Below are 25,619 nucleotides of genomic sequence, written 5' to 3' on the forward strand. Positions count from 1 at the left end.
GGTGGGGAGAGGCGGGGAGGAAGCAACTTACCCTCCCTCTTCTCCTGCCTCCTCCTGGCTGAATGAGGGCCGGAAGCAGGGGGTGGGGCTTCGTTGTGTGCCTCGCCCCCCGCACCTCACCCGGGGGAACGGTGATCCCCCCCTAATCGACCTCTGATCCCAGGTGATACTGGGTGGCACTGCAGGCTGTAGGGGAGAGGCAAGGACAAAAAGTTCTATTCCATGAGCACTGCTCTGACCATACTAAGTAGGATCAAGAACGTTGTCTTCAACTTTTTGAAGGCAAAATATTCCCCGGGACCAACCTGGGAAGCTTCCATGTGCACATATCTGCCTCCAAGGCTACTACTTTTCCTACTAAAACCCTACCACCACTGCGCATTTTACCATAAAGAGTCCACCTTAGAATACAGGGGATCTTCCAGATTGGCATAAATACAGCATGAGAAGCCTGAAGAAAAAAAATTAGGATGTCACTGGAATGCAGGTAGAAGTTTACATATGTATTTAGTTTGGCTGTAATATCAGTGTAACCTTAATGCCTTTATTTTTAAAGCGGTGAAATAGAAAGTAACCTTAAATATTATGGCCCTTTCTTTACTAGAGGTGAATCTTTTAGCAGTTTAGAATTTGATTATTATATACTACACTGCTGATCCTTAACAGTGCTTAGCTTAATTGGCTGGATACTGTCTTGGAGAAGGAGATTTGAAGTAACCATTTAATATTTTAAAGCAATAAGGTTTTACTACCTTTTTTCTGAGCATGTTTGGCTACATTATCCAACTAAAATTTAAGTTATTAGTTCTATCTACTCCTTCAGCCTCTTCTTGTCTCTCTATCAGAATCCCAATCTCTCTGCACTACAGTTGTCAACTGATCTGAAGAAAAGTGCTCTGTTCCTTTAACAGTGGTTTAATGTGTAGAATGGGACAGTTGAATATTTTCATGGCATGTTAAATGAACTTTTCTCATGGCCAATTGGCAGTGCTACTCTGTACCCTGAATAAATTGAATCTCCATGCTTACTGGGGGAAAGGTGGTGATAGAGAATATCTTAGTGCAGTGGGATATTGGCTCTTAGTTTGGTAACAGTCTATGACAGCAACAAATAAATAAAAAGAAACTACCCGTATAGACTGAAACGCTGCAAAAAAGCAAAATCTGGCATGAAAAGCAAAATCTGGCATTCTGCCTCCATTTAAAAGGAAAACACTGATATTCTATTTCCTTTATCCAGTACATTGTAATATTAGAAAGTTTAACTATTCTCCTGACCACAAGAAGGCAAAACGAGGAAAACTCTGTCCAGGTTGGGTGGAGAATTGGTGCGTGTTATGTCTCTACCAGTAAACAGGTGAAAGCTAAGAAATATTAATCACACACATTTTGATTGTTATACGTTGTCCTCTGTATTTCACAGAGATCCTTTTTCATGCTAAACATGAGGATTTCTAGGGTTGAGACCATTTCTCTGCTCGTACAGATACAGAAATAGCACCCTTAACCCAGTGGCAGTGTTCCCTCTAAGCTTAGCTAGTGTGAGCTAGCTCACAGTTTTTAGCCTCCAGCTCACACATTTTTGCCTTAGCTCAGGAAGGATGTCTCCAGAGCAAACTAATTTATGCAGTAGCCAAATTGCTCACTCACAACTTTAATGCCAGAAGCTCACAAAGTAGAATTTTTGCTCACAAGACTCCACAGCTTAGAGGGAGCATTGCCCAGTGGAATTAAAAAGCATTTGTTTGAGGGTAGTTGCGAGCAATATGCTATTAAGATTCCTTTACACTGAAATGGTGAAATGATCTGAGATGTTTGAGATTTGGTCATATTATTTAGAAATATACAAATACAACTAAGGTCCAATTTTTATTCACTATTTTAAAAACCATGTCTGAGTGACATACTTTGGAGACTTGGAAGAGGGACTGCTACTGGATGTTGTAAGGAATGTGGATTGCATGTGTGCTTGGGGAGACATGGTTGCTTGCATTAATGATTGCATTATTTTGTAACTTGTGGGATCTCATTCTATCTTATCCTGCTTGCTTTTTGGGTGACAGTTGCTTGCACCTTTGTATTTAAGTCAATTTCACTGATTTAGGGTAAAAAATGTTATATAGGTAAGTGTGGTCTCAAAAATGTACCCACAGTGTCCTACCATTTTAAGCATGTTATAAATGTATAAAGCAGTCCAACTGCAGAATGTTTGGCTAACTTTTATTAAATTAACATGCCATGAGATTTCTATGCTTGCTAATTCTTTGTTACTAGCTGTTAAGTCATTCCAAGTAGCATTTCTTTTCTCTGCACTATGACATTTTAAGCAAATCAGGCACATCATATTAGACCTTTCTATTTTGTTGACAAAACAGGTATTTCCAGTACTTATTCAGAAATGTCCCTTAGAGTTGGAAGCAGGGGTCTTGTTGTAGAAAAAGAGCTGCCGGAGCTCATTAGCATAACTCATTAGCATAACTTATTTGCATATGCCACGCCCCCTGACATCACCGGAAGTGACAGAAGGCCACACCCCCTGACATCACCGGAAGTGTGTCAGAAGGCCCGGCTACTTACCCTCCTGCTTCATCCTCATTCCCAAACGGAATGAGGATCGAAGCAGAGGGCGGGGTAAAGAAGGGGGCGGGGCTTCACCACGTGACCGCCCCGCCCCCTAGAGGTTCTCTTCCGGAGCTCCGTACCTGAGAGCTCCCCCCCGACTAGAGCCCTGGTTGGAAGTAACATGATTTATTATACTTTCTTGAATTGTGTTTTTCCTTGCCACTGTTAACATTTCTAGTAAGAAGTCTACTAGCCCAAAATAGTTTCTATGCGTATGCTAACAGCATTTATTTAGAGAGACATTAAACAGGAAAGTAAAGAGATTTTAAAGTATATAAAGATAAGTTTGATTCTTAACTTTTACAACAGCAGCTTAATTTTCCAGTTGAGATTACTAACATGGTAGTGTGCCTAATAAGTGTCTCAGAACCATCTTTTCTAATCACATCTAATTACATCTGTTTTAAACAGCAGACTTCTGTTTTGAACAACATGATTCCAGTGAACAGCGTATTTAATCTTGCAGAACTTCTTTCAAAATGAGGCACATTCACATGAGATTAGGGTATGGTTCTTAAACACTAGATACACTAACTATGTCTAAAACAACTAAAAGCTTTAGAATTTACTATATACTTTACAGTTGCACAGGTGGCTAACAGTTATGTATGGGGTCTAGAGTTTTTAAGTAAGAAAATAAAGGATAACTCAATGTGTTTATGTTCTGTAAAACCAATGTTCTACTTATCTAGTGATACTTTTTGAATACCTCTGATGGATACCTTAAAATATGTTTAATGGAGGTTGCACATGTGTTGCCTCAACTGGCTCTCAAGCATTTTAAATACTCATGTGAGTGATCTACTAGCAACAAGCAGAATAACATTAGAGGAAGGAACTTTAACAAGACTGCAGATTAGCTTCATTGAGGGGAAAGAGAAGAACATGGATTAAAATAATGATTGTGGCTACTATGGTTTTGTGTCTCAGAAAAGGATCCAAAGGATCTTCATCGTGGTCTCTGTGCAGTCCCACACATGGGTTGGGCACCTGCGCACAACCTCGATCGGAGAAACTTCTAGAGCTTTGCCTCAGAAAACTTTTGGCGGGCTCTCTTTCCTCCTTGGGGAGCAGGCATGTACTGTGCATGCCTGGAGTGGGGGAGAGAGCCACCTCCCACTCAGTTCTTCTTCGACCGCCTTCGTGTTCACACCTCGTTACTGCTGCTGTCCGTATTTGCCTCAGCTGAGTATATTCGTTAGTCTTCTTCTTTCCTTGTTTTCTCATTCCATTTGTCTCTTTACTAGTTCTATTAAAAATGACTTTTTCTTCGTTCCCCTCCCTTCTCTTAGTTGGTGGGTGGGGTAGAAAGTGTATGGGCAAAACAAAGTTTTTCAAATTGTGTCATTGTCTGGCTAAGATACCTTCTAACGACGGTCACGATTTTTGTCTCCTCTGTTTGGGAGACTCCCATCGGGTTGATAGCTGCGTCCATTGTGCTAGTTTTACTAGACAAGCTCGGCGTAATAGGGAAATTAGGCTTCGGGCTCTGCTTTTAGAGTCGGCTTTACGCCCCACCATGTCTTCGGCCACTTCTCACTCTTCCCTCCCTCAGAAATCGGATGGAACTTCTAAAGCGCCGAAACTTTAACCTAAGAAATCCGATGATAAAGCCACTTCAAAAGGTCAAGCCCTCAACATCAGCTTTGACTTCGACTGTCGATCCAGTCATAATTTCTGCTTTAGCAACCTCGAATCCTGTGGTAGCTGTCACCTCTCAGAAGATGAGTTTGCAGCCTCCGATGCCTCCGCCTACTTTGTCCTCCGCGTCTGGCCTCATCCCACTGGGACAGTCTACGAGATCGCCTCCCCACTTATCGTCTCAGTGGGATTCTCGATCTCCATCTCGTCGCTCCCGTTCTCCCAGCCACACTTTGGAGGGCAGGGAGCATTTTCTTAGCCGCCGTTCTAGATCCCAGTCTCTGTTTGACCGAAAGCGCTGCATTCATCATCCATTACCTTCCCCCTCGGGATCGCTGTCTGACGATCAGTACTGGTCTCCAGATGAACGCCATCGAAGCGGGTACTACCCCTGCTCTGATTCGAGGTCTCCTATGCCTCCTCGATACCACTACGACCGGCTCCGTCACTCTGAACGTACTGAGCAACGGCACATTCTGGATTACTCCAGGCGTTCCCATTCTGTGGTGTTGGCTCGCTCTGTGACTCCCGACCATCCTCCAGAGCTCTCGAGATCTAAGGATGCCCTGAAGAGTTCTCCCTTAGAACCTCGGTATCATCCGCCTCCTGATGACCATGAGCAAGCTGACGTTTCTCAACCTTTGAGATCACCTTCCCCAATGTCTCTCTCAGACCGGTCGGAATCTGGTGATCTTGATCCTGATGCGCTACACATCGATGATGAGCCTCGACGCTCGGGCTCCATTTCCCACACTGAGGGCCCAAAAGTTTATTTGGAGCTCGTGACCAGAATGGCTACTGCTCTGCAGGTCCAAGGATCTACCGAGTCCCCCGTGGTGACAGATGTGGTCCATAAATTGCTTCAAGCAGACCTTCCACCGTCCTGCCTATGCTCCCGGTGTACCTGTCAGCTCTGAAGGAATCCTGGGACCATTCGGCATCTGTTCCCTCGGTATCGAGACGTTATGATGGCCTCTAAGGTCCAAGAGTCCTCGGGGAAGTTTCTTTTTCATCAACCTCCTCCGAATTCAATGGTTGTCCACTCCTCTTCGAAGTCGAAGCAACCGGTCCGACAATGCCCCCCCCCAGAGAGAGGAGAGGGTCGGGGGTGTGATGACAAAGTGCGGTAGGATGGGAGGTGAAACGAACTCTATGGCATACCCGACCCGTAGGATGGTAAGGACCCAGGCATCAGTGGAAATTGCTTCCCGAGTTGGAAGAAAGGGGAAGAATCGGGTCTGGATGGAAGGGGTGAACAACGGAGGAGACTGCAGGTGATCGAAGCGGTCAAACGGACTGCTTTGGCTGCTGAGACTTTTTAGGAGCCTGTAGGCGTGGTCTGTTAGACTGACGGGAGTTGTAGGGCTTCCTCCTCCAGTGGGAGGGGAGACACAGGAGACGGTTGGCGCTTGGAATAGAATGGCTTTCAAGAGTGGTATCGATATTTCCATGTCACTATCTGTCCCCAGCATCAAAAGTTCCTGCGTTTCGCTGTTGGAAGCACACACTACCAATATAGAGTCCTCCCATTTGGACTTTGCACTGCCCCAAGGGTTTTTACCAAACTGATGGCTGTTGTGGCTGCAGACATTCATCGTCGAGGGATTGCCCTGTATCCCTATATCGATGACTGGCTTCTCGTAGCCACTACACAGGACCAGCTCCTCCACAATGTCCAGGTGACCCTGTCTCTCCTTCGTGCCCTGGCCCGGCTTTGTGTCAACTTCTCCAAGTCATCTCTCCGCCCTGTCTAGGTCCTTTAATTTTTCGGGGCTCGGCTCGATACCAACCTCGAGACTGCCTTTCTCCCGAACTTGAGGGCCTCTGACATACTGTCCTTGGTGTCACGGTTCCAGACCTCCCACCAGCAGTCCGCTCGGTCTGGCATGAGGCTCCTGGGGCACTTTGCGTCCACTGTCTTCGTCGTCTGTCATGCCAGGTTAAGGATGTGTTCCCTCCAACTGTGGCTGCTCCATGCCTTCAACCCTCTCCGTAGCCCGTGGCACAGAATCCTGTCGATCCCGCCCCTTGTCGTCAACTCCCTCACCTGGTGGTCTCATTCACACCCCCTCCTCTCCAGCATGCCCTTTCGGCATCCTCCTCCGCAGGTGTCGCTGTCTACCGATGCATCCCTCTGGGGTTGGGGAGCCCAGTGCGGAATGCTTTCAGCACAGGGGACCTCGTCTCGTTGCAAGGCCTCTCTTCATATCAATCTACTGGAGCTACGTGCGGCTCATCTCACTCTCCGCTCCTTCTTCCCGATACTCCGAGGTTGAGTCGTTCAAGTTGCCTCCGACAATATCACTACTGTTTATTACATAAACAAGCAAGGAAGAACTGCCTCACTTCGTCTCTGCCATACACATACACATTGATGCTGATCAATTGAGCCGCTCTTGCTCATCGGACACTGACTGGTCCATTCACCTTTGATACCTGAGACCTGTCTTTCTTGAGTTTGGTTGCCCTGTCATCGACGGCTTTGCGACTGCAGACAATACCTGTTCTTGCCTCTTTTTCAGCAGAGATCCTCTGTCCGCTCACTCACTCGGGAATGCCTTTCTCTGTACTGGGATACAATTTCAAAAATGACAGAATGATTTCTGTCCGATTCCAAGGCAAACCATTCAACATCACAGTAATCCAAGTCTATGCCCCAACCACTGATGCAGAAGAGGCTGAAGTGGACCGGTTCTATGAAGACCTACAACACCTCCTAAAACTAACGCCAAAAAATGCTGTCCTCATCATCATAGGGGACTGGAATGCTAAAGTAGGAAGTCAAAAGGTAACCGGAATAACAGACAAGTTTGGCCTTGGAAAGCAAAATGAAGCAGGGCAAAGGTTAACAGAGTTTTGTCAAGAGAACACACTGGTCATAGCGAACACTCTTTTCCAACAACCTAAGAGGCGACTCTACACATGGACATCACCAGATGGGCAACACCGAAATCAGATTGACTATATAATTTGCAGTCAAAGATGGAGAAGCTCTATCCAGTCAGTAAAAACAAGACCTGGAGCTGACTGTGGCTCAAATCATGAGCTACTCATTGCAAAATTCAGACTTAAGCTGAAGAAAATTGGGAAAACCACGAGGCCATTCAGGTTTGACCTAGATCGCATCCCGGATGAATATACAGTAGAGGTGAAAAATAGATTCAAGGGTCTGGATTTGATTGATAGAGTGCCTGAAGAACTATGGACGGAAGTTCGTGACATTGTACAGGAGGCAGCAATCACCACCATCCCAAAGAAAAAGAAATGCAAGAAAGCAAAGTGGCTTTCTGATGAGGCTTTACAAATAGCAGAGGAAAGAAGGAAAGCGAAAGGCAAAGGCGAAAAGGAAAGATTTACCCAACTGAATGCAGATTTCCAGAGAACAGCAAGGAGAGATAAGGAGGCCTTCCTGAATGAACAGTGCAAAGTAATAGAAGAAAACAATAGAATGGGAAGGACTAGAGATCTCTTCAAGAAAATTGGAGAAATCAAGGGAGCGTTCCATGCAAAGCTGGCCATGATAAAGGACAAAAACGGTAGGGACCTAACAGAAGCAGAAGAGATTAGGAAAAGATGGCAAGAATACACAGAAGAACTATACAAGAAAGACCTCGATGTCCTTGACAACCACGACGGTATAATCACTGACCTCGAGCCAGACATCCTGGAATGTGAAGTTAAATGGGCCTTAGAAAACATTACTAACAACAAAACTAGTGGAGGTGATGGTATCCCAGCTGAGCTATTCAAAGTCTTAGAAGAGGATGCTGTTAAAGTTCTGCACTCCATTTGCCAGCAAATTTGGAAAACGCAACAGTGGCCACAGGATTGGAAAAGATCAGTATACATTCCAATCCCAAAGAAGGGCAATGCCAAGGAATGTTCAAACTATCGCACAATTGCACTCATATCACACGCTAGCAAGGTCATGCTCAAGATCCTACAAGCTAGGCTTCAACAGTACGTGGATAGAGAACTACCAGAAGTACAAGCTGGGTTTCGAAGAGGTAGAGGAACGAGAGATCATATTGCCAACATTCGCTGGATTATGGAGAAAGCAAGAGAGTACCAGAAAAATATCTACTTCTGCTTCATTGACTATGCTAAAGCCTTTGACTGTGTGGATCACAACAAACTATGGCAGGTCCTTAAAGAGATGGGAGTACCAGACCACCTCACATGTCTCTTGAGAAACCTGTATAAGGGCCAAGAAGCGACAGTTAGAACCGGATACGGAACAACTGATTGGTTCAGCATAGGAAAAGGAGTACGACAAGGATGTATACTGTCACCTTGCTTATTTAATATATATGCAGAGTACATCATGCGAAATGCTGGCCTGGATGAATCACAAGCGGGAATTAAGATTGCTGGGGAAAAGATCAACAACCTCAGATATGCAGATGATACCACTCTAATGGCTGAAAGTGAAGAGGATCTAAAGAACCTCTTGCTCAGAGTAAAAGAGGAGAGCGCAAAAGTGGGCTTGAAGCTCAACATCAAAAAAACTAAGATCATGGCATCCGGCCCCATCACTCCTTGGCAAATAGAAGGGGAAGTCGTGGAAGTAGTGACAGACTTCACGTTCCTGGGATCCCAGATCACCGCAGACTGTGACTGCAGCCATGAAATTAAAAGACGCCTGCTCCTTGGGAGGAAAGCGATGGCGAACCTAAACAGCATGATAAAAAGTAGAGACATCACCCTGCCAACAAAAGTCCGCATGGTCAAAGCAATGGTATTCCCAGTAGTCATGTATGGCTGTGAGAGTTGGACTATAAGGAAGGCCGAGCGCCGAAGAATAGATTCTTTTGAACTATGGTGCTGGAGGAGACTCTTGAGAGTCCCTTGGACTGCAAGAAGAACAAATCAGTCAATCCTCAAAGAAATCAACCCTGACTGTTCCCTGGAAGGCCAGATAATGAAACTGAAGCTCAAATACTTTGGCCACCAAATGAGAAGGGAGCACTCACTGGAGAAGACCCTGATGCTGGGAAAGATTGAAGGTCAAAGAAGACGGGGACGGCAAGGGATGAGATGGTTAGTGTTATAGATGCAACGAACATGAAATTGAGCAAACTACAGAGGATAGCGGAAGACAGGAGGGCCTGGCGGGATCTGGTCCATGGGGTCGCGAAGAGTCGGACTCGACTGTGCTACTGAACAACAACAACAACCGTTCCCTCTGATCTCCCGAGTCATTCAGAAGATTGTGGCCGATGCCACGTCCTGTATCCTTGTCACTCCCTGGTGGCCATCCCAAGTCTGGTTTCCGTACCTCCTCCATCTTTCAAATCGGACATTCCGGCCGCTGCCTGACATCTTCAATCTGCTCTCTCGGGCTCGATGAAAGATATTGCATCCAGACCCGGGCTTCTTCCGCTTTACGGCCTGGAAGATCCTGCATTAGACTTCCCACCAGAAGTGTCCGAAGTCCTCCTGAATGCCAGGAAGCCCTCTACCCGGGTCACGTACTGATTGAAGTGGAAGAGGTTCCAGTGATATGCCTCTGATCACTCCTTCGATCCATTTCAGTCGTCTCTCCATGAGATTTTTTCCTGCGTTGTCTCATTGAAAAACACTGGCCTTGTATACTCGTCTTTAAAGGTCCACAGTGGCCATTTCCGCCTACCATCCCTTGATACAGGGATCTACAGTTTTTCTCACTGTCTCACAAAGTCGTTCCTTAAAGGTCTCCTCAGGCTCTGTCCCTCTAGAAAGCCCCTGTTGCCTGCGTGGAGTCCGTCACTCATCCTCACTCAACTGATGTCTAAGCCATTCGAACCCATGGCTACAATTGATCTGCGGCTCCTCTCGTGGAAGACCGCCTTCTTTATAGCAATAACGACTGCTCGCCGAGTAGGGGAACTAGTTGCCTTTAGAGCTGATCCCCCCTATACAATTTTTCATAGGGAGAAGGTTGTCCTTAGACCAGATCCTTCTTTCCTCCCTAAAGTCGTTTCTGCCTTTCACCTGTCACAGTCGTCTGTCTTACTTACTTTCTTTCCAAACCCGACTGATGCGCCTCAGAGAGCCTTGCACTGTCTCGACGTGCACAGAGCGCTCTGTTTTTATTTACATAGGACTCAGCCTATCCATAAGTCTCCTAGGCTGTTCCTTGCCTATGGCCCCCCTAAACTGGGAGAGCCAATTTCCTCTCAACGCTTGTCAAAATGGGTGACTTCTACCATAGCTCTTTGCTATGAGCTTGCACGTCAACCCACTCCTACCTGTGTTACTGCCCACTCTACACGGGCAGTCTCAACATCCACTGCTTTCCTGGCTGGTGTCCCATTGGAAGACGTCTGCGCTGCCGCTGCGTGGTCCTCGGCATCGATCTTTGTGACCCACTATGCGCTTGACATCCAAGCTCGAAGTGATGCTGCGTTCGGCCAGGCGGTGCTGCGATCTCTATTTGCTTGACCCTGCTGCCTCCTCAGGTAGGACCATTGGATGTTTTTTTCATTCATAATGCTGTGTCTTAGCCAGTATTCTTGTCTTTTTCAGCTGCCAGCTCCCTCCTCCAACTAGTTTAGCTCTTGTAATCACCCATGTATGGGACTGCACAGAGACCACGACGAAGATAAACAGGTTGCTTACCTGTAACTGATGATCTTCGAGTGGTCATCTGTGCAGTACCACAATCCCACCTGGCCTTCCTCCCTGCTGGCATCTCCTGATCTCCTCTCTTGGATTGATGGGACTTACCTGTAGCGGTCAAAGGAACTGAGTGGGAGGCGGCTCTCTCCCCTGGTCCAGGCATGCGCAGTACGTCCCTGCTCCCCAGGGCGGGAAGAGAGCCCACCAAAAGTTTTCTGAGGCAAAGCTGTAGAAGTTTCTCCAATCGAGGTTGTGCGCAGGCGCCCAACCCATGTGTGGTACTGCACAGATGACCACTCGAAGATCATCAGTTACAGGTAAGCAACCTGTGGTTTTTTTTGTAACCAGTTAAAAGGAGACAATAATGTTCTAAATAGGTTCCCTGCTTTGATCTTTGTCTGTGGATTGCCTCTTTATCAGTGAAATTGACCATGGACTGGATGTCTCTGATAGCAGGGTGTTGGAATTGACACCAATAAGGCAATAATGAACTCATAATGAGGCCTGTTACTGTGCACTCCTCTCCAACAGGTAGTTTATAGCTGGTGTGCTGCTTAGTAGTGTTGGAGAGTGCTGTCTAGAGGTAGCATGTTCATTATTGTGCTTTAGATTGCACCTTATGACGCAGATGAGTATATCTGATTTAGAACAATTTTACAAAAAACAAATGTAAGAATAGTTCATAATTATGAAATTCTATTATGAGCAATTACAAAGGAAGCTTTGCATTGTATACATTCACTTGATGTTGTCTTTATCATTAAAGTATAAATTTAAGATCCTCCATTGGGATAAACTTTAAACCTGAGAGCATCCTGAAAATAGTTGTTGAGATTCACAGAACTGTCTCCTTGCTAACTCAGATATCATAAAAGTGATCCTCAGACAGTAAACAGTAGCTTTTTGGTATCTTCTAAAATGCCTGAAGTTAAGTTACATTGCATTTTTTCCTTGGAACAATAACAGTCAAAAGAATGTTCTAGAGCAATCCTTTTGTGTAGAATGGTGTAATCTAATTAGATGGTTCTTTTCATTAAGTCGAAGCCTACCACATTGATGGGGTTTGAGTGAAAGAGCCTTGCTTTCCTTGTCCATTCTGTCTTGCTATCTAGTGCCATGCTGCTTCTTTTTCTCTTTTCTTGATGTGTTAACTTTGGAGTGTTTCCTCATTAACGCTTTCTCTAACTTTCTCTTTCTCATTTCCTACCATGGATTTGCTGTTTGCTTCAGCCTCACTTCAAGGTCAGTATGTTAATTTCATGATTTTATGGGACTGATGGATCTAAAATTGAACTGTTGATACGATAAAATCCAATTTTGTTCTATAGAACATAGGATGAGAAATGTTAATCACTTTATTAAGACCTTGTAATAACCTACCCTGGTTCTACTTTTCTTGGCAAAATGCAGAACAAAGTGGCTCTAGGTGGGAACTTTTTCTTCCCTGGACATTATCACCTGTACAGTAATAAACAACATTTTTAAAGTACAGCTAGTCACAATGTACAGTTTGTTACAGAATATTTACCTCACCACAGAGAGATGTATTCATGAGGTAGAAGCATCAAAGTATCAAGAACATAATTTTAGATGTTTGTAAATATTTTGGTGTTCCAAATTTTAAACAAAGGAACCACACTGGTGAGTTCGTCAGTATACAAAGGGGAAGGTGTCAAAGTGTGTTTTCAAGCTCTGGGTGTTGTATTACTATGAACCAATGATTTCTGCCACCACAAACAGTTGTGTGGGAGTTTCTGTATCCCAAGATACATTTAAATTTAGCTTGTGGTAGAAATATACAGTATATGTGAGGGTGGTTTTTTTTTTAACAACATTAGATGAGTAATTGGGCCACTGTACTATTAGAAAGGCTGTAAAAAATATTTTATAGCAAAAAAAAAATAGAATGGTGTTCTTCTAAGACTAGTACTGTCCTCATCAAGATGCAGGGAGGAATGGGACAAGCAGCCTAGTGAAATGCTTCCTCTTGCACTCCTTTCAGTCCTGAACTGGGTACCGTTCTTGTAGCCTGTGACTCATGTCGTTCAAGCTATGATGCCTGGCAGTGAGGAAAGGGACTTGCTTGGGGACTTGCCCCTTACTTGTGACATGTCAACAGCAGCTATGGACAAAATTAGTAGTTGTCAAACTTTTTGAATTGGGAAACTCTTTTAAACTTTATTCTTTGGGTCCACTACCACAGCACCTTAGCCCAGAGCTCAACTTGGGCCCAAATGCAACAGACAAGGTCCCAGGAGGCAATGTGTATAAACTGTGATCATTGCCATTGTGCTGAATAGAGATAACCCCCTTTCCTTTGCCCTATGGGTGAAGTGGAGAAACCAGAAGCAGCCAATCATAGCACTCAGAACCTCAGAGGGAGATGGGGAGGGAAGCTGATAGAAGAAAAGGAGAATTTAATGGCCATTCTCTTCAGATAGAAGAAGAGGAGATTGGATTTATACCCCACCCTTCACTACTCAAAGGAGTTTCAGAGCAGCTTACAATCCCTTCCCCTTCCCACAACAGACATCCTGTGAGGTAGGTGGGGCTGAGAGAGCTCTCTCGAGAACTGCTCGTGAGAGAACAGCTCTGAAAGAACTTATGACTGACCCAAGGTCACACCAGCAGCTGCATGTGGAGGAGTGGGGAATCTAACCTGGTTCTCCAAGATTAGAGTCCACACTCTTAACCACTACACCACACTGGCTCTATACATTCTGACATGCATGTTAGAAGTAGCTCTATGGAGGTTCCAGTTTTGGCTCCTCGCTTGGCAGCCGTGCACCGGCGAGCTCCGCACGGTGCGGCCTGTTCCACAGCGGCTAGGAGGGGATCCGGCTGTGCCAGTTCTCCCTTGGGACCTCCGTAGAGGGCCCCTCAGCCACGGGGCGCGAGTAGTGCTGCTCTCGAGGCACGATGCCAAGGGATTGAGGCACACTTTGCCCCTAAGGTCCTACTGCCGCGGCGCCATTATGGCAATCAGAGGCACACACTGGTCAAGCGTTCAGGAGTTCTAGCGAAAATGCAAAATATCTCGGCAATTCAACGATACCGGAAGAAACGTGAGTGAATTTGCATCAACCACATGAACTTTTAAACGGGCACCGGTACCCCCCCACCAGCAACAGGGAAAGGGAACTACATCCTCCCCAACAAAAACGAAACTTTAAACTAAAGCCTTACCGGAAGGGGGGAAAGAGTCAGGAAAAATGTTATTTGATTGAGCAAGTACATCACCACGTAAAGCAAACTACGATAGCTCCCTTATAGAACTTTTACAAACTTCCTGGAAAAAGTAAATAATCAGTCGACAGGAAAAAATGGCGCTGAGGAAGCTTCCTTCAGGTGCTGGCAAAACATCATCTCCGGGAGTGAAACCAGATGCCAGCACAGACTTCTCATCCACGTTGGCTGTAGCATTGTGACCCCTGCTGGAGCAAATGACGAATCTCAACCAAAATTTTGAAACTCTCTAAAATCAGATGGTAAAAAACTTTAATGCTGTCACAAAAGTTGTTTTTAAAACATCGGCACTTGATCAAAAAGTGGAGCGACTGCAAAAAGAAAGAGCTGCTGATAAAGACAAATCCTTAGGCTTCAAGCAGAAAAATCAGCCTATGTGCTAAGGTTCCAAGATGTTCCAGAACAAAGTGGTGAGAATCTTAAAGAAATCTTGACTCAAGCATTATCCCCAATGACAGGTCTGAAATCTGAGGATTTACTAAGCGATTTGGATGTTGTCTATAGATAATGCCCCGAATACATAAAGAAGAAAAACGTGCCTGGGGAAATTATGGTCAGATTCTCGAAAAGGTCTACAAGAGACACGGTGCTTAAAGCTACTAATGGAAACATCTTGAAGATTAAAGACTCGGAGATAAGGGTTCTAAAGGATATACCATTTGAAATCAGAAATAAGCGAAGGCAATATAAAGACTTAGCTGTATTTTTGCAAAAGAAATCAATAAATTACAGATGGCTTTTTCCGGAAGGAATAACATTCAAGTACAAGGACTGTAAAGAAAAGATTGACTCTGCTGACAAAGCAAAACGATTTATGGAGAAGATTCATGGACCACCAAAGAAAACAACAGAAGAAGAGAAGAGTCACCAAGAAGAAGGTGAATACAGCTCACGGGGCTCAAGCAGTTCAGGAGCAAATACAACCAGTTCATCTGAAGAAGACTCCGCATCAGAATTGGGAGAAGTTGCACCCAAACTACCCAAAGGGGAGACTGACTTTGATAAAGATAAAAAGAAGGGAAGAAAAATCAAGAAGGGAAGATAATTGAGATATAAGATCTTGAAGGGATAAATAGTTTGTTTACTTGCTCAGAGCAAATACTTATATATTAACCTTATACTCAATGTTATAAACAGAAAAGAAGCTTCACTCATGTATGATATATTGTGAGAAACTTGAATAAGCGTTTTTATTAGCAACATATGTAACTCCTGTTAACCTCTCTTTTAGGTATGCTGTCCTATTTCCCGTAGATTTGTTAGTGTATACCCATCCCTTGTTTCTGTGTAGTGTGTATAAAAGCAATAAAAATTTTATATATATAAAAAAGTAGCTCTATCTTGCAGTCTTTCTCCAGGAAGAAGCAGACTGGATCAAGTGGGATGGCCTGAGGAGGCAGATACTGGTTTGTAAGTGCTAATGTAGTATTCCTGGGCTTAGGAAAGCTAAGGGGCAGATTGAGGTCTGTGTGGTAAAAGCTCCAGAAATCTTAAACTATGTTGGAAAACCTGAAGGAATCTTGTCTGTTTTATCCTCATATGGTAGACTGTCAATTTGTAGCTGGCTCCTATACCACAGTTCCTGTCGTAGGGGCTGTGGCTCAGTGGAACACCCTCTGCTTTGCATGCAGAACGTCCCAGGTTGAGTCCCTGGCAACTGTAGTTAAGGATGAGGTAATAGGTGGTGTGAAAGACCTCTGCCTGAGACCCTGGAGAGGCACATCCAGTCTGAGTAGATGGTACCGGCCTTCATGGACTGATGATCTAATTAACATCCTGTCCTGTTCTGTAACATCTTATCCTATAGAGAAGCTGTACACCAGAGGCAGGTGTCATCAGCATCAGTTAAGTACCTCACAGGCAGCTAACATCCAGTGAATTACAACACTACAACAGGCCAGTTCATGAAAAACTCTCCAGCCTCTGTGTATTAAAGTTTGTCTGGTGATGGGGCAGAGTAGCATGGGTGTTATTCCTCTGAAATTCACAAAGGAACATGCTACCAGATAGAGGATAGTGGCATTATATTATGTAAGGCCTCAACATTGCACTCAAACAATAAACGAAATTACATAACACACACAAACCCGCACCAACCAAACAGAATGCCACAGAATCTGTATCACTACTGGCTGGGCCCCAGGCTAGCCTGATCTCATCAGATCTTGGAAGCTAAGCCAGGTCAGCCTTGACTAGTACTTAGAAGGGTGACTTTCAAGGAATACCAGGGTCATGATGGCAATTGCAAACCCCCTCTGAAGCATCTCTTGCCTTAAAAACAAGTCTAGCTCACCACCTAGTGGTGCATAACACTAAAACAGCTAGAACTTCTGGCTGCCAGACAATCTTAGGATCTCCTGGCTATTCTACACACAATGCCATGTGATAATTATTAATTATTACTATTGTCTGGGAGCAAGATCAGTCCCTGCAGCCTAGCTGTGCCTCAGGTTACAGCTTGGCTGTGACCTGGCAACTAGCAGTCTAGTTCTGGAGGCAATGGGTTTAAGTTACACTCATCATGTCCTACATTGCTGGTGGCTGGGTGTGAGCCAAGCCCCTGGGAATCAATAGTCTCTGGGCAAAGAAGGGGAGGAGGAGAGAATGTTTGCTGTGCCTTCATTTTTCCCACCAAAAGGAGGAAGGGGGACCCAGAACTTCCTGCCAACTCACAAATTTGAATTTTGAGCGCCACCTGTGAGAGAGCCACAATCCAATCCAAACCCACTGTCTGAGAACCCTTGGCCTAATTGATATGTGTTGGCAGCTTGTATGGACTCAAGCCATGTAAGTGTTTGCTTGGATCCCCATGTTCATCTGAAATTAAATTTAAGATGATTTGGGTCAATTTGAGTTTGTACCCCTGAAGTAAAGGATCCTGAGAAGTGCTAATCTTTATGGATGGAGAAATGAATTAATAGTGTCCTAGAGCATGCTTGATATGCGTGGGAGGCCAAGAGCTTTTGTTGTGCTTCCTTAACCCAATTTAAGTTTTCTGTCCTTGATATATTCATCCTTTCTGATCTGTTCTGTTTAGGGGGTCAGGATTTGCCTTCATAGGCCATGATGGTTTGCAAAACAATTTTTCATCCGTGTGAATGGGAGATATATATCTACGTGTTCATAAGTAAGGATCATTTGGAATAAAACCCTGTTTTGAATACTTATGCGGTTGCAAGAGCAGAGAACCGCTGTGAGGGGAGGCACATATTTCAAGGCTTGCTTAGAACTGAGTACTCTTCTAAAGACGATATGGCAGCCATCGTTAAATTAATGATAACCAGGGGTCATTTGGGGGGGACGCGGGGGGACGCCATCCCCCCGGGTGAGGTGCGGGAGGGCGGGGCCTGGAGCTCCCTGCTAGTGCCCACTGGAGGTCGCCGCCGGCTGTGGGGAGGACACACTTCCGGTGATGTCAGGGGGTGTGGCATATGCTAATGAGTTATGCTAATGAGTCCTCCTAGCTCTTTTTCTATGAAATGACCCCTGAAACAATACTAGTGCTTATTATGTTAGATGGTTAAATGGTTTTATAATTGTTGCAATTGTTTTATTGTAATTTATGTGGCTTGGCTGGGAGGGCAGGATAGAAATTTGATAAATAAATATATATATAACATTGGATGTTTTAGTTTTTATTTAGGATTTTATGGTATGCTGTTGTCCAAAACATCACTTTGAAAGTCTTACCAGAGTTGCACAAGTTTTTTTTTGTAAGTTGCAAAAATAATTGAAAGGAAGTTATTAAAGTTCCAAAAATATTTGTGTAAGCAATCTTACAACAAAAGACTGTGTTGCGCTATTGATCAGCATCCCCACTGGTAATAACTCCACTTACCCATATACTGAGGAGGATAAACTTGGGAAGCAAGAATAACAGTAACACTACCTGATTTCATCGCCTGTAGTGGGAGAAAAATTAGAAACACATTGTTACAGTAATTCATATCCTGTGTGTGCCACAGAACCCCAGAAAATTCAGCTTATGGCTTATTAATGCCATATGGAGGAAGATGGTGAAACATGGGAGACACGGCTGGCAAATCCCAGTGTTCTGCTGGCCAGGTATGTTTCCAGTCAGGTCTGAAATACTCTAGAGCAAAAGACTATAAAGGATAGGGTTGTATTCTTTTAAAAAAAATTCAAACAAAATAGTACTTTAATTTTAGATTGGGTAAAAAGCTAGCAGGAAAGAGATCTTATCACATTTCACCAGTTTGACATGCACAATGCCGAACATGTGTTCACCCTGAAGGCATGTGCCAGAAGCTTGCAATGAAATGGCATAATTGCCGGAGAGTTTTGTACAGAAGGAAATCGTGTCAAGGCTCTAATTTAAAAAGTCATCTCTGTCCTCTAGGGGAAAACTTTTAACTGTTTTTTTTTTCTGAATACAAATAGTTACAATTCTGCCCTAAAATACAATTAACAGAACTTGAATAATTTTTGTTTTAAAGCACGTGATCTACCTGGGCTTATCAATAGTAAGGTTGCAGTAATTAGCTCATTAACTGTGCAGCCCTGTAAAGAGTTACTCCACCTGAAGCCCATTAATTGCAGTGGGCTTACATTGGTGTAACTGCATGGGATTTCCCTATAAAACTCTCCAGTAGATGAGACTGTCTTGAATTTGTACAGTAATACTGATTTGCAACTAATTTGCTTGCCTGTTTTATTTCTCAAGTTTTGAAGGTTATTGTTGGTGTTCTAAATAAGCCATGCTTTTCTGCTGATCCTTCCCCTCTTGTCACATAAGAAGCTCAGTTTGAGCCAGTCCACCTCCATCTGCTATACTTCCTGTTCCTCTAGTCTCCATTAATTCAGTTGCTTTTTCTGTTGCCTACCAGCTGCCTGATCCTAGTAATTCCAAACAGGGAAGTTTCTAAGTAGCGCTGCTAAGTTCTTTTGAGTACTGGCTCAAGAAGTGCATCACTGAAAAGTAGCATTAAAAGTTATCCTCAAGCCTGCCTATTTCCCAGGAAAAATTCACCCTAGCCAGGCATGTGCTACCAAAAATAATTGCTGTTTTGAAATTGGTTTCTTCAAATACGCATGCAGAGAGCAAGTCACCTCTGCTATGGACTTGCCTTTGAGATGGCTCCACAAAGAGGGCTGCATTCACAAATACCAGATCCACATAAGTTTCGCACCCCTCTTTTAAGGAGAAAGAATAGCTTAAATGGAATGCCACATCACGAACTTCCCATGGAGTGCTTGGGTCACACAGCTGTATTATGGCACAAGTTTTCATGGGCCAGAGTTCACTTAATCAGAAGCCTGTAACAACATGGGCTTTCACCCATGAAAGCCTATGCCCTAATACATGCATTAGTCTTTAAGACACCATTGGACTCTGTGTTTTCAGTCTAAGAGGGCTTTGCTGTTCCTCTGGGACATGTGTTCTTTAAGAAAGCAGAGGAAGGCTGCTTACACATACACTTGCTTCCTACTAAGTGTCTGATCCAGCCGCTTGTATTTGGTCTGTCATTTGGGAGCATCTCTGGTGCTGAATCTTAATGAGGCATCTCTAGATTATCTGTGTCATATTTATTGCAGGCACATTTGTGGTTGATAATGTCTTGTGACTGCCAAGCTTCATGTTAAATACAATGCTTGTATGAAGATTGATTGGAATACTGAGTTTTCTTAATACGCAGGATTGGATCCTGAAGACAGCAGGCAGAGTGAATTTTTTTCATCTTTCTGCTGCTCTGAAGGTTGGTATGACGGTGGGATGTGGCATAGTAGGTAAAATGTACACAAACGGAGAGTGATTTCAGCAAAGCGTACTTTATTCAGAACAAGACAACTTTGGCCGGCTCACAGGCCGGCTTATATCCCCCGAGAAACCGCCACCCAAAACACACCCCTACTTCCCTATAGGTTATTTACAGTGGCCGAGAGTCCCATAGGCTCTCGGCCGGGAACCTAGCCCCCTGATTGGAGCGGGCTAGGATCCGCATAGTCCATTGTCTCTTGGAGCGAAGCTCGACGTTTGTCTCTGGACTTGTCTGGACTGGATACATTACACTGGGCTTCCGTGGGAAGGGAGAATTGACCCACGCTGGATTTATATACATTCTTGCTCTATTTGGGCACAGATTTCTGCAAGACTGAGGGGGATATTTCTCCCAATTCCCCCTTCCCTCTGCAGCCATTCAGACCACATTCCATGCAGCTCCTGAAGGTCTCCCAAATCTTGGTGAAAGAAGGTGGGAAAGATGTGTTCCATGCAATCCATTCTGCTTAGGACAATCTGGATCCAGCATGTTGGCAAAATGCAAGCTACCATATGCAAGGTGGAGCTGCGAGTCTCAAGGCAAACACATCATAGAAGTAATAGAGGGAGCATTTGTGGTGGAAGATTATTGAGCAGTAGTTGTACTTTTTGCCTACCTAATTCTTCCTTTCTGCAGATGTACCTCCCCAGGACACTATCATCTAATTTGTGTTTATTCTGTATGAATTTATTTATATCCTACTTTTCTCCCCAGCTGGGACTGAACTAACCAGGGGTTTGACTTGATATAAGAGTAGGAAGGGTATTTGCTGTGGCGGATATTTGCTGATGAGAACCTGTGTCCTTAAGGAGGGTTATGCAGCCCATCCGCTTGCAACTATCTCCCTGCCCTAGTGTGTTTCGCATCATCTTAGCATGTGTAGGTTTGGCGAACATGTCTGAGGTAAATTAGTATTCCCTTAGTTGATAGTACCCACATGAAAACAATGTCAAATTTGAGGACTCTTTTGTATCTTTATTAAATGTCAGTTTGTGGACCTCCTTTTAGTCCACATGAAGATGAAAAGCTTTTTGTGACCTTTGTTGTGGGGCTAAAAGGAAGAAAACCATAACACAGGTCATCTGAACTGTTCAGTTTTCAAAACTGAACTCCTGCTGCAAAATAATGAAGTGTTAACATTGAGCGTTGTTAGAGTTGGCAACCTCAGGTAGTGGCTGGAGAGCTCCCGCTATTACAGCTGATTTCCAGGCAACAGAGATCAGTTCACCTGGATAAAATGGACTTTATGGTATTATGCCTGAAACCCTGCCCCCCCCCGGCTCCGCCCAGAAGGACTCCAGGTATTTCCCAACCCTGAGCTGGCAACCCTAAGTATTATGTGTGTGCCAGCTAGATCTGTCTATCTTTACTTTGAACGATTCATGTGAATCAAGCTGACCCTGCCCTGTGAGTAAATGCAATAGTAAGAAAAGGCTGCCTTCATCATCCAGGCTTTTAAATAGTGTGTGCACTTTAAATAATATAAATGGTGCTCTCTTCTTTCCCAGGCTGAAGATTCAGAGGATGCTTACAAATAGGCAAAAGTAAAAGATTTATAGGTGTTCGAATTCCAAAGAGATGCCGTTACTTCTGTTCCCCAGTTTGTACGTACATGCTGAAATGTAGTTTTAAAATATTTAAAAACTTCCTTGAGATATTTATAGAGTTCTAACGGATGTACCCAAAGCTACTCTCTCCTTGGGAAGGATGCATTTGGAAGAGCCTTATTAGGAAGGGGCTGCTTATTAAAGAGAAACTGATGAAGCCAAGTGTATTAATTTGCCATGAAGATAGATTTAGATGGGTAGCTATGTTGGTCTGAAGTAACAGAACAAAACTCGAGTCCAGTGGCACCTTTAAGAGCAATGAAGTTTTATTCAAGGTATAAGCTTTTGTGTGCATGCATTTCACAATTAAAAAGGATACACTTACACATCAATCTCCAATTCTGATATATTTATTTGCTTCACTGTGTCCCGTCCCCCCCGGAATTAAATCCAAAGAAATGGTGATCATATAAACTAAGCTTGTTATTCTTGTCTGGTTCTTGCATCTGCTAAACATCTTCATTATGTTATATGCTAATTTGCTGCTCACCCTCTACCTATATGAAAGGATTGGTAACTTCCATTTCAGTGTATCTGAAGAAGTGAGCATGCACACAAAAGCTTATACCTTGAATAAAACTTGATTGGTCTTCATTTACCATGTTCATGTAAACCTTTTAAACAGCAATATATCTTCATGTTGGCATATCCCAGAGTAAACAAATTATCTCGCATGACATCATTGGACTGATAATTGAGGTTGTTACTCAAACGTCTAAGAGCATTGAAGACTTCAATTTAATATCTATATATCTGATTATTAAAGGAAAATTATTTTGGAAAGCTATTTTACATCAATGAGTGATTTATGTGTTCTTGTTATGTTTATAATTTATGCCAGTAAAGGTACTGAACTGATTGATGTGGATCTATTAATGATGGACTGCTTTCTTTGTAGAAACTGCATCTGGTTACAGTTGCTTTACACTGATTTTGGTGCATTACTGATAGTTCTGAAAGAGACTGATTTCTGAAGCACCTGGGTTTAAATTTTGTAGCAGCTTTGGATGCAGACTTTTCCTCTCACCATGAGTGTGTTTCCTTGTAACCAAACATGGAACACATTTACTACTATGGTGGTACTAATGAGCCAGCAGTTTGGCACAGTGTGATTCAAGAGATCAGTTGTACAAAGCTTTGGATTTCAAGGCAAGCTTGGCATTTGATTTTGTTGAGCTTTTTTGTATGTTTGTATCTTTTATTTGTGGTGGTGTGGTTATTTAAAAAAATCTGCAGAGCAAACCTGGCCTTGAAAAATATGCATTAAAAATAGGAAGAAAAAGAGTGATTCTTCATGAGGGCTAGATATTTGTCTGTTACCTTGGGTACCTCTTCATGAGTGCTTGGTGGTGTTGTGTTTTTCTTTTCTTTTTTTCTGGGGATTGCCTTGCCTTCCAGGAAGATGAGACCTTAACAAATGGTAAACATTGCTCTGCCTACGTGAAGGCTTTTAAAAGACATTTAACACTAGCAATTAAAGGCCACTTTTAATTAGTGCTGGGTGTCCTTTAGTAATTTAAAATGCTCTGGTCAGTGAGTTCCTGCAGAACCTGTGTGATCAGACCTAAAATAAATATTACATTAAGTTCAGGAATAACAGTATAATATTATTTGAGTCCGGTGGCACCTTTAAGACTAAAAAACTTTTATTCAAGGTATAAGCTTTTGTGGGCATGCACACTTCTTCAGATATAGAAGAAGTGGGCATGCACACAAAAGAATCTACCTTAAATAAAACTGCTTTGTCCTTATCTGGATAGCCCAGGCCAGTCAGATCTCGGAAGCTAAGCAGGGCCAGCCCTGGCTAGTATTTGAAAGAGAGAGTCTGAGGAATACTGCGGTTGTAACGCAGAGGCAGGTGATGGCAAGCCACCTCTGAATGTCCCTTGCCTTCAAGCCCCACTAGGGGTCTCCACAAGTCAACTTGACTTGATGGCAAAGAAGACCCCTTCATACTTCAGACTGAGTACTTCCGCTCAGACCAATACGGCTGTCCACCTGAGTGTAATATTGCGTGATACAGTGTTTCCCAATTTACAGGTTGGGATCCAAAAGTGGGTTGCAAGCCAAACCTCCCATATGATTACTCCTGCCCTTTGCATTGCTCTCTTTCTCTCATCTGCCTCCTTGCCAGCTTCTCATAGTCACACCTCCCCCAAACTAGGGTTGCCAACTCCAGGCTGGGAAATTCCTAGGTGTATAGGAAGTGGAGTCTGAGGAGGGGAAGGACCTCAGTTGGTAGAGTCCACCCTCCAAAACAGCCATTTTTTCCAGGGGAACTGTAGTCTGAAGATCAGATATAATTCCTGGAGATCTCCAGGCCCTACCTGGAGGTTAGCAAATCTACCCTCACCTTCCATTTTTTGACAGTCTGGATCTTGAAAATGGTTCAGGGGAGAAAACAGGAGCCCATCATTCCGGTGAAAACCAGAATGGTGAAAACCAGTGAGGATTGTGAGGCACTCCAAAGGGATTTGTCAAGGATGGGCGAGTGGGCGTCAACATGGCAAATGGGGTTCAATGTGGCCAAGTGCAAGGTGATGCACATTGGAGCCAAAAATCCTAAATATAAATACACATTGATGGGGTCTGAACTGGCAGAGACAGATCAAGAGAGAGATCTTGGAGTTGTAGTGGATAACTCACTGAAAATGTCGAGACAGTGTGTGACTGCAATAAAGAAGGCCAATGCTATGCTGGGGATTATTAGGAAGGGTATTGAAAACAGATCAGCCAATATAATAATGCCCCTATATAAATCAATGGTAAGACCTCATTTGGAATACTGTGTGCAATTCTGGTCACCACACCTTAAAAAGGATATTATAGCTTTGGAAAAAGTGCAGAAAAGGGCAACTCGAATGATAAAAGGGTTGGAACACTTTCCCTATGAGGAAAGGTTAAAGCGCTTAGGGCTCTTTAGCTTGGAGAAAAGACGACTAAGGGGTGACATGATCGAGGTTTATAAGATTATGCATGGGAAAGAGCAGGTAAAGAAAGAGGTACTTTTCTCCCTTTCTCACAATACAAGAACTCGTGGGCACTCCATGAAACTGCAGAGCGGTCGGGTTAGAACGGATAAAAGGAAGTACTTCTTCACCCAAAGAGTGATTAACACATGGAATTCACTGCCACAGGAAGTGGTGGCGGCTACAAGCATGGACGGCTTCAAAAGGGAATTAGATAAGCATATGGAGCAGAGGTCCATCAGTGGCTATTAGCCACAAGGTATAGCTAGGGGCTCTGGGGCAAGTGATGCTCTGTCTTCTTGGTGCTTGGGGGGGGGGTCAACAGTGGGAGGGCTTCTAATGTCCTGGCCCCACTGCTGGACCTCCTGATGGCACTGGTATTTCTGGCCACTGTGTGACACAGAGTGTTGGACTGGATGGGCCTTTGGCCTGATCCAACATTGGCGTCTCTTATGTTCTTATGTTCTTATAAGTACCAGCATTTTGAATTATGCTCTGCCTATTTGCAGTTATGTACTACCACAACAGTGAAGAAGGGCTGCTCACCTAGTAGTTAGATAGTGAGGTTAAAGAGGTGAGATATGTGATTGAATCCAAAAGTTATTTTTGCCAACAGAAGGTGGGAATTTTTACCAGTTTTCCCTACTACTACCTGCCCCCCTGTGTTCCTGAAGATCGCCTGTGATCCAGTAGCAGGATTTTGAAAAACATACTGAGCTTCAGCCAACAGAGAATGACCCTTGGATCCAACTCATTATATTTATTTCTTCTTCCTTGGAAAAATATGAAAGTATAGTGGAGAAACCATATCCCTGTGACCCTCTGCCCACTACTTACAGATGTTCATCTGGCCTCATGAACCTTGCCTATTTTGAATAAATAGATTTGATAGTTTAAAATATGGCATTTCAAGGATAAGTTTTCCCCCCCTCCACAAATACTAAAGGTAAGATCGTGTAGCAGAATACTTCTTCAGGTACGAAGGATAAGAATGTGTTGCCAATTACTGATATTCTCCAAATCATTAATGAACAAGTTAAAAAGCAGTGCACCAAGTACTGATCCCTGCGGTACCCCACTGCTTACCCCTCTCCACTGAGAGAACTGCCCATTTATACTCACTCTCTGTTTTCTATTAATTAGCCAGTTTTTGA

At 43.8% G+C, this 25,619-nt stretch overlaps 1 protein-coding gene across 6 annotated transcripts in view; it reads left to right on the forward strand.

The window, feature by feature from the left end:
- ERC1 (ELKS/RAB6-interacting/CAST family member 1) overlaps positions 1–25,619 on the forward strand; it is a 296,094-nt gene that overhangs the window by 106,215 nt on the left and 164,260 nt on the right. For 4 of the 6 annotated variants that reach the window (XM_015422884.1, XM_015422886.1, XM_015422888.1 and 1 more), the window contains one exon: positions 12,094–12,105. The exons of the other annotated variants lie outside the window; for them this stretch is intronic. In XM_015422884.1, the coding sequence (XP_015278370.1) occupies positions 12,094–12,105 (12 nt within the window). The remainder of the gene's footprint in view (positions 1–12,093; positions 12,106–25,619) is intronic. 6 annotated transcript variants of the gene reach the window in all.

The sequence above is a fragment of the Gekko japonicus genome, unplaced genomic scaffold (assembly GCF_001447785.1).
Source record: "Gekko japonicus isolate JY-2015 unplaced genomic scaffold, Gekko_japonicus_V1.1 scaffold34, whole genome shotgun sequence".
In the NCBI taxonomy this organism is placed as follows: domain Eukaryota; kingdom Metazoa; phylum Chordata; class Lepidosauria; order Squamata; family Gekkonidae; genus Gekko; species Gekko japonicus.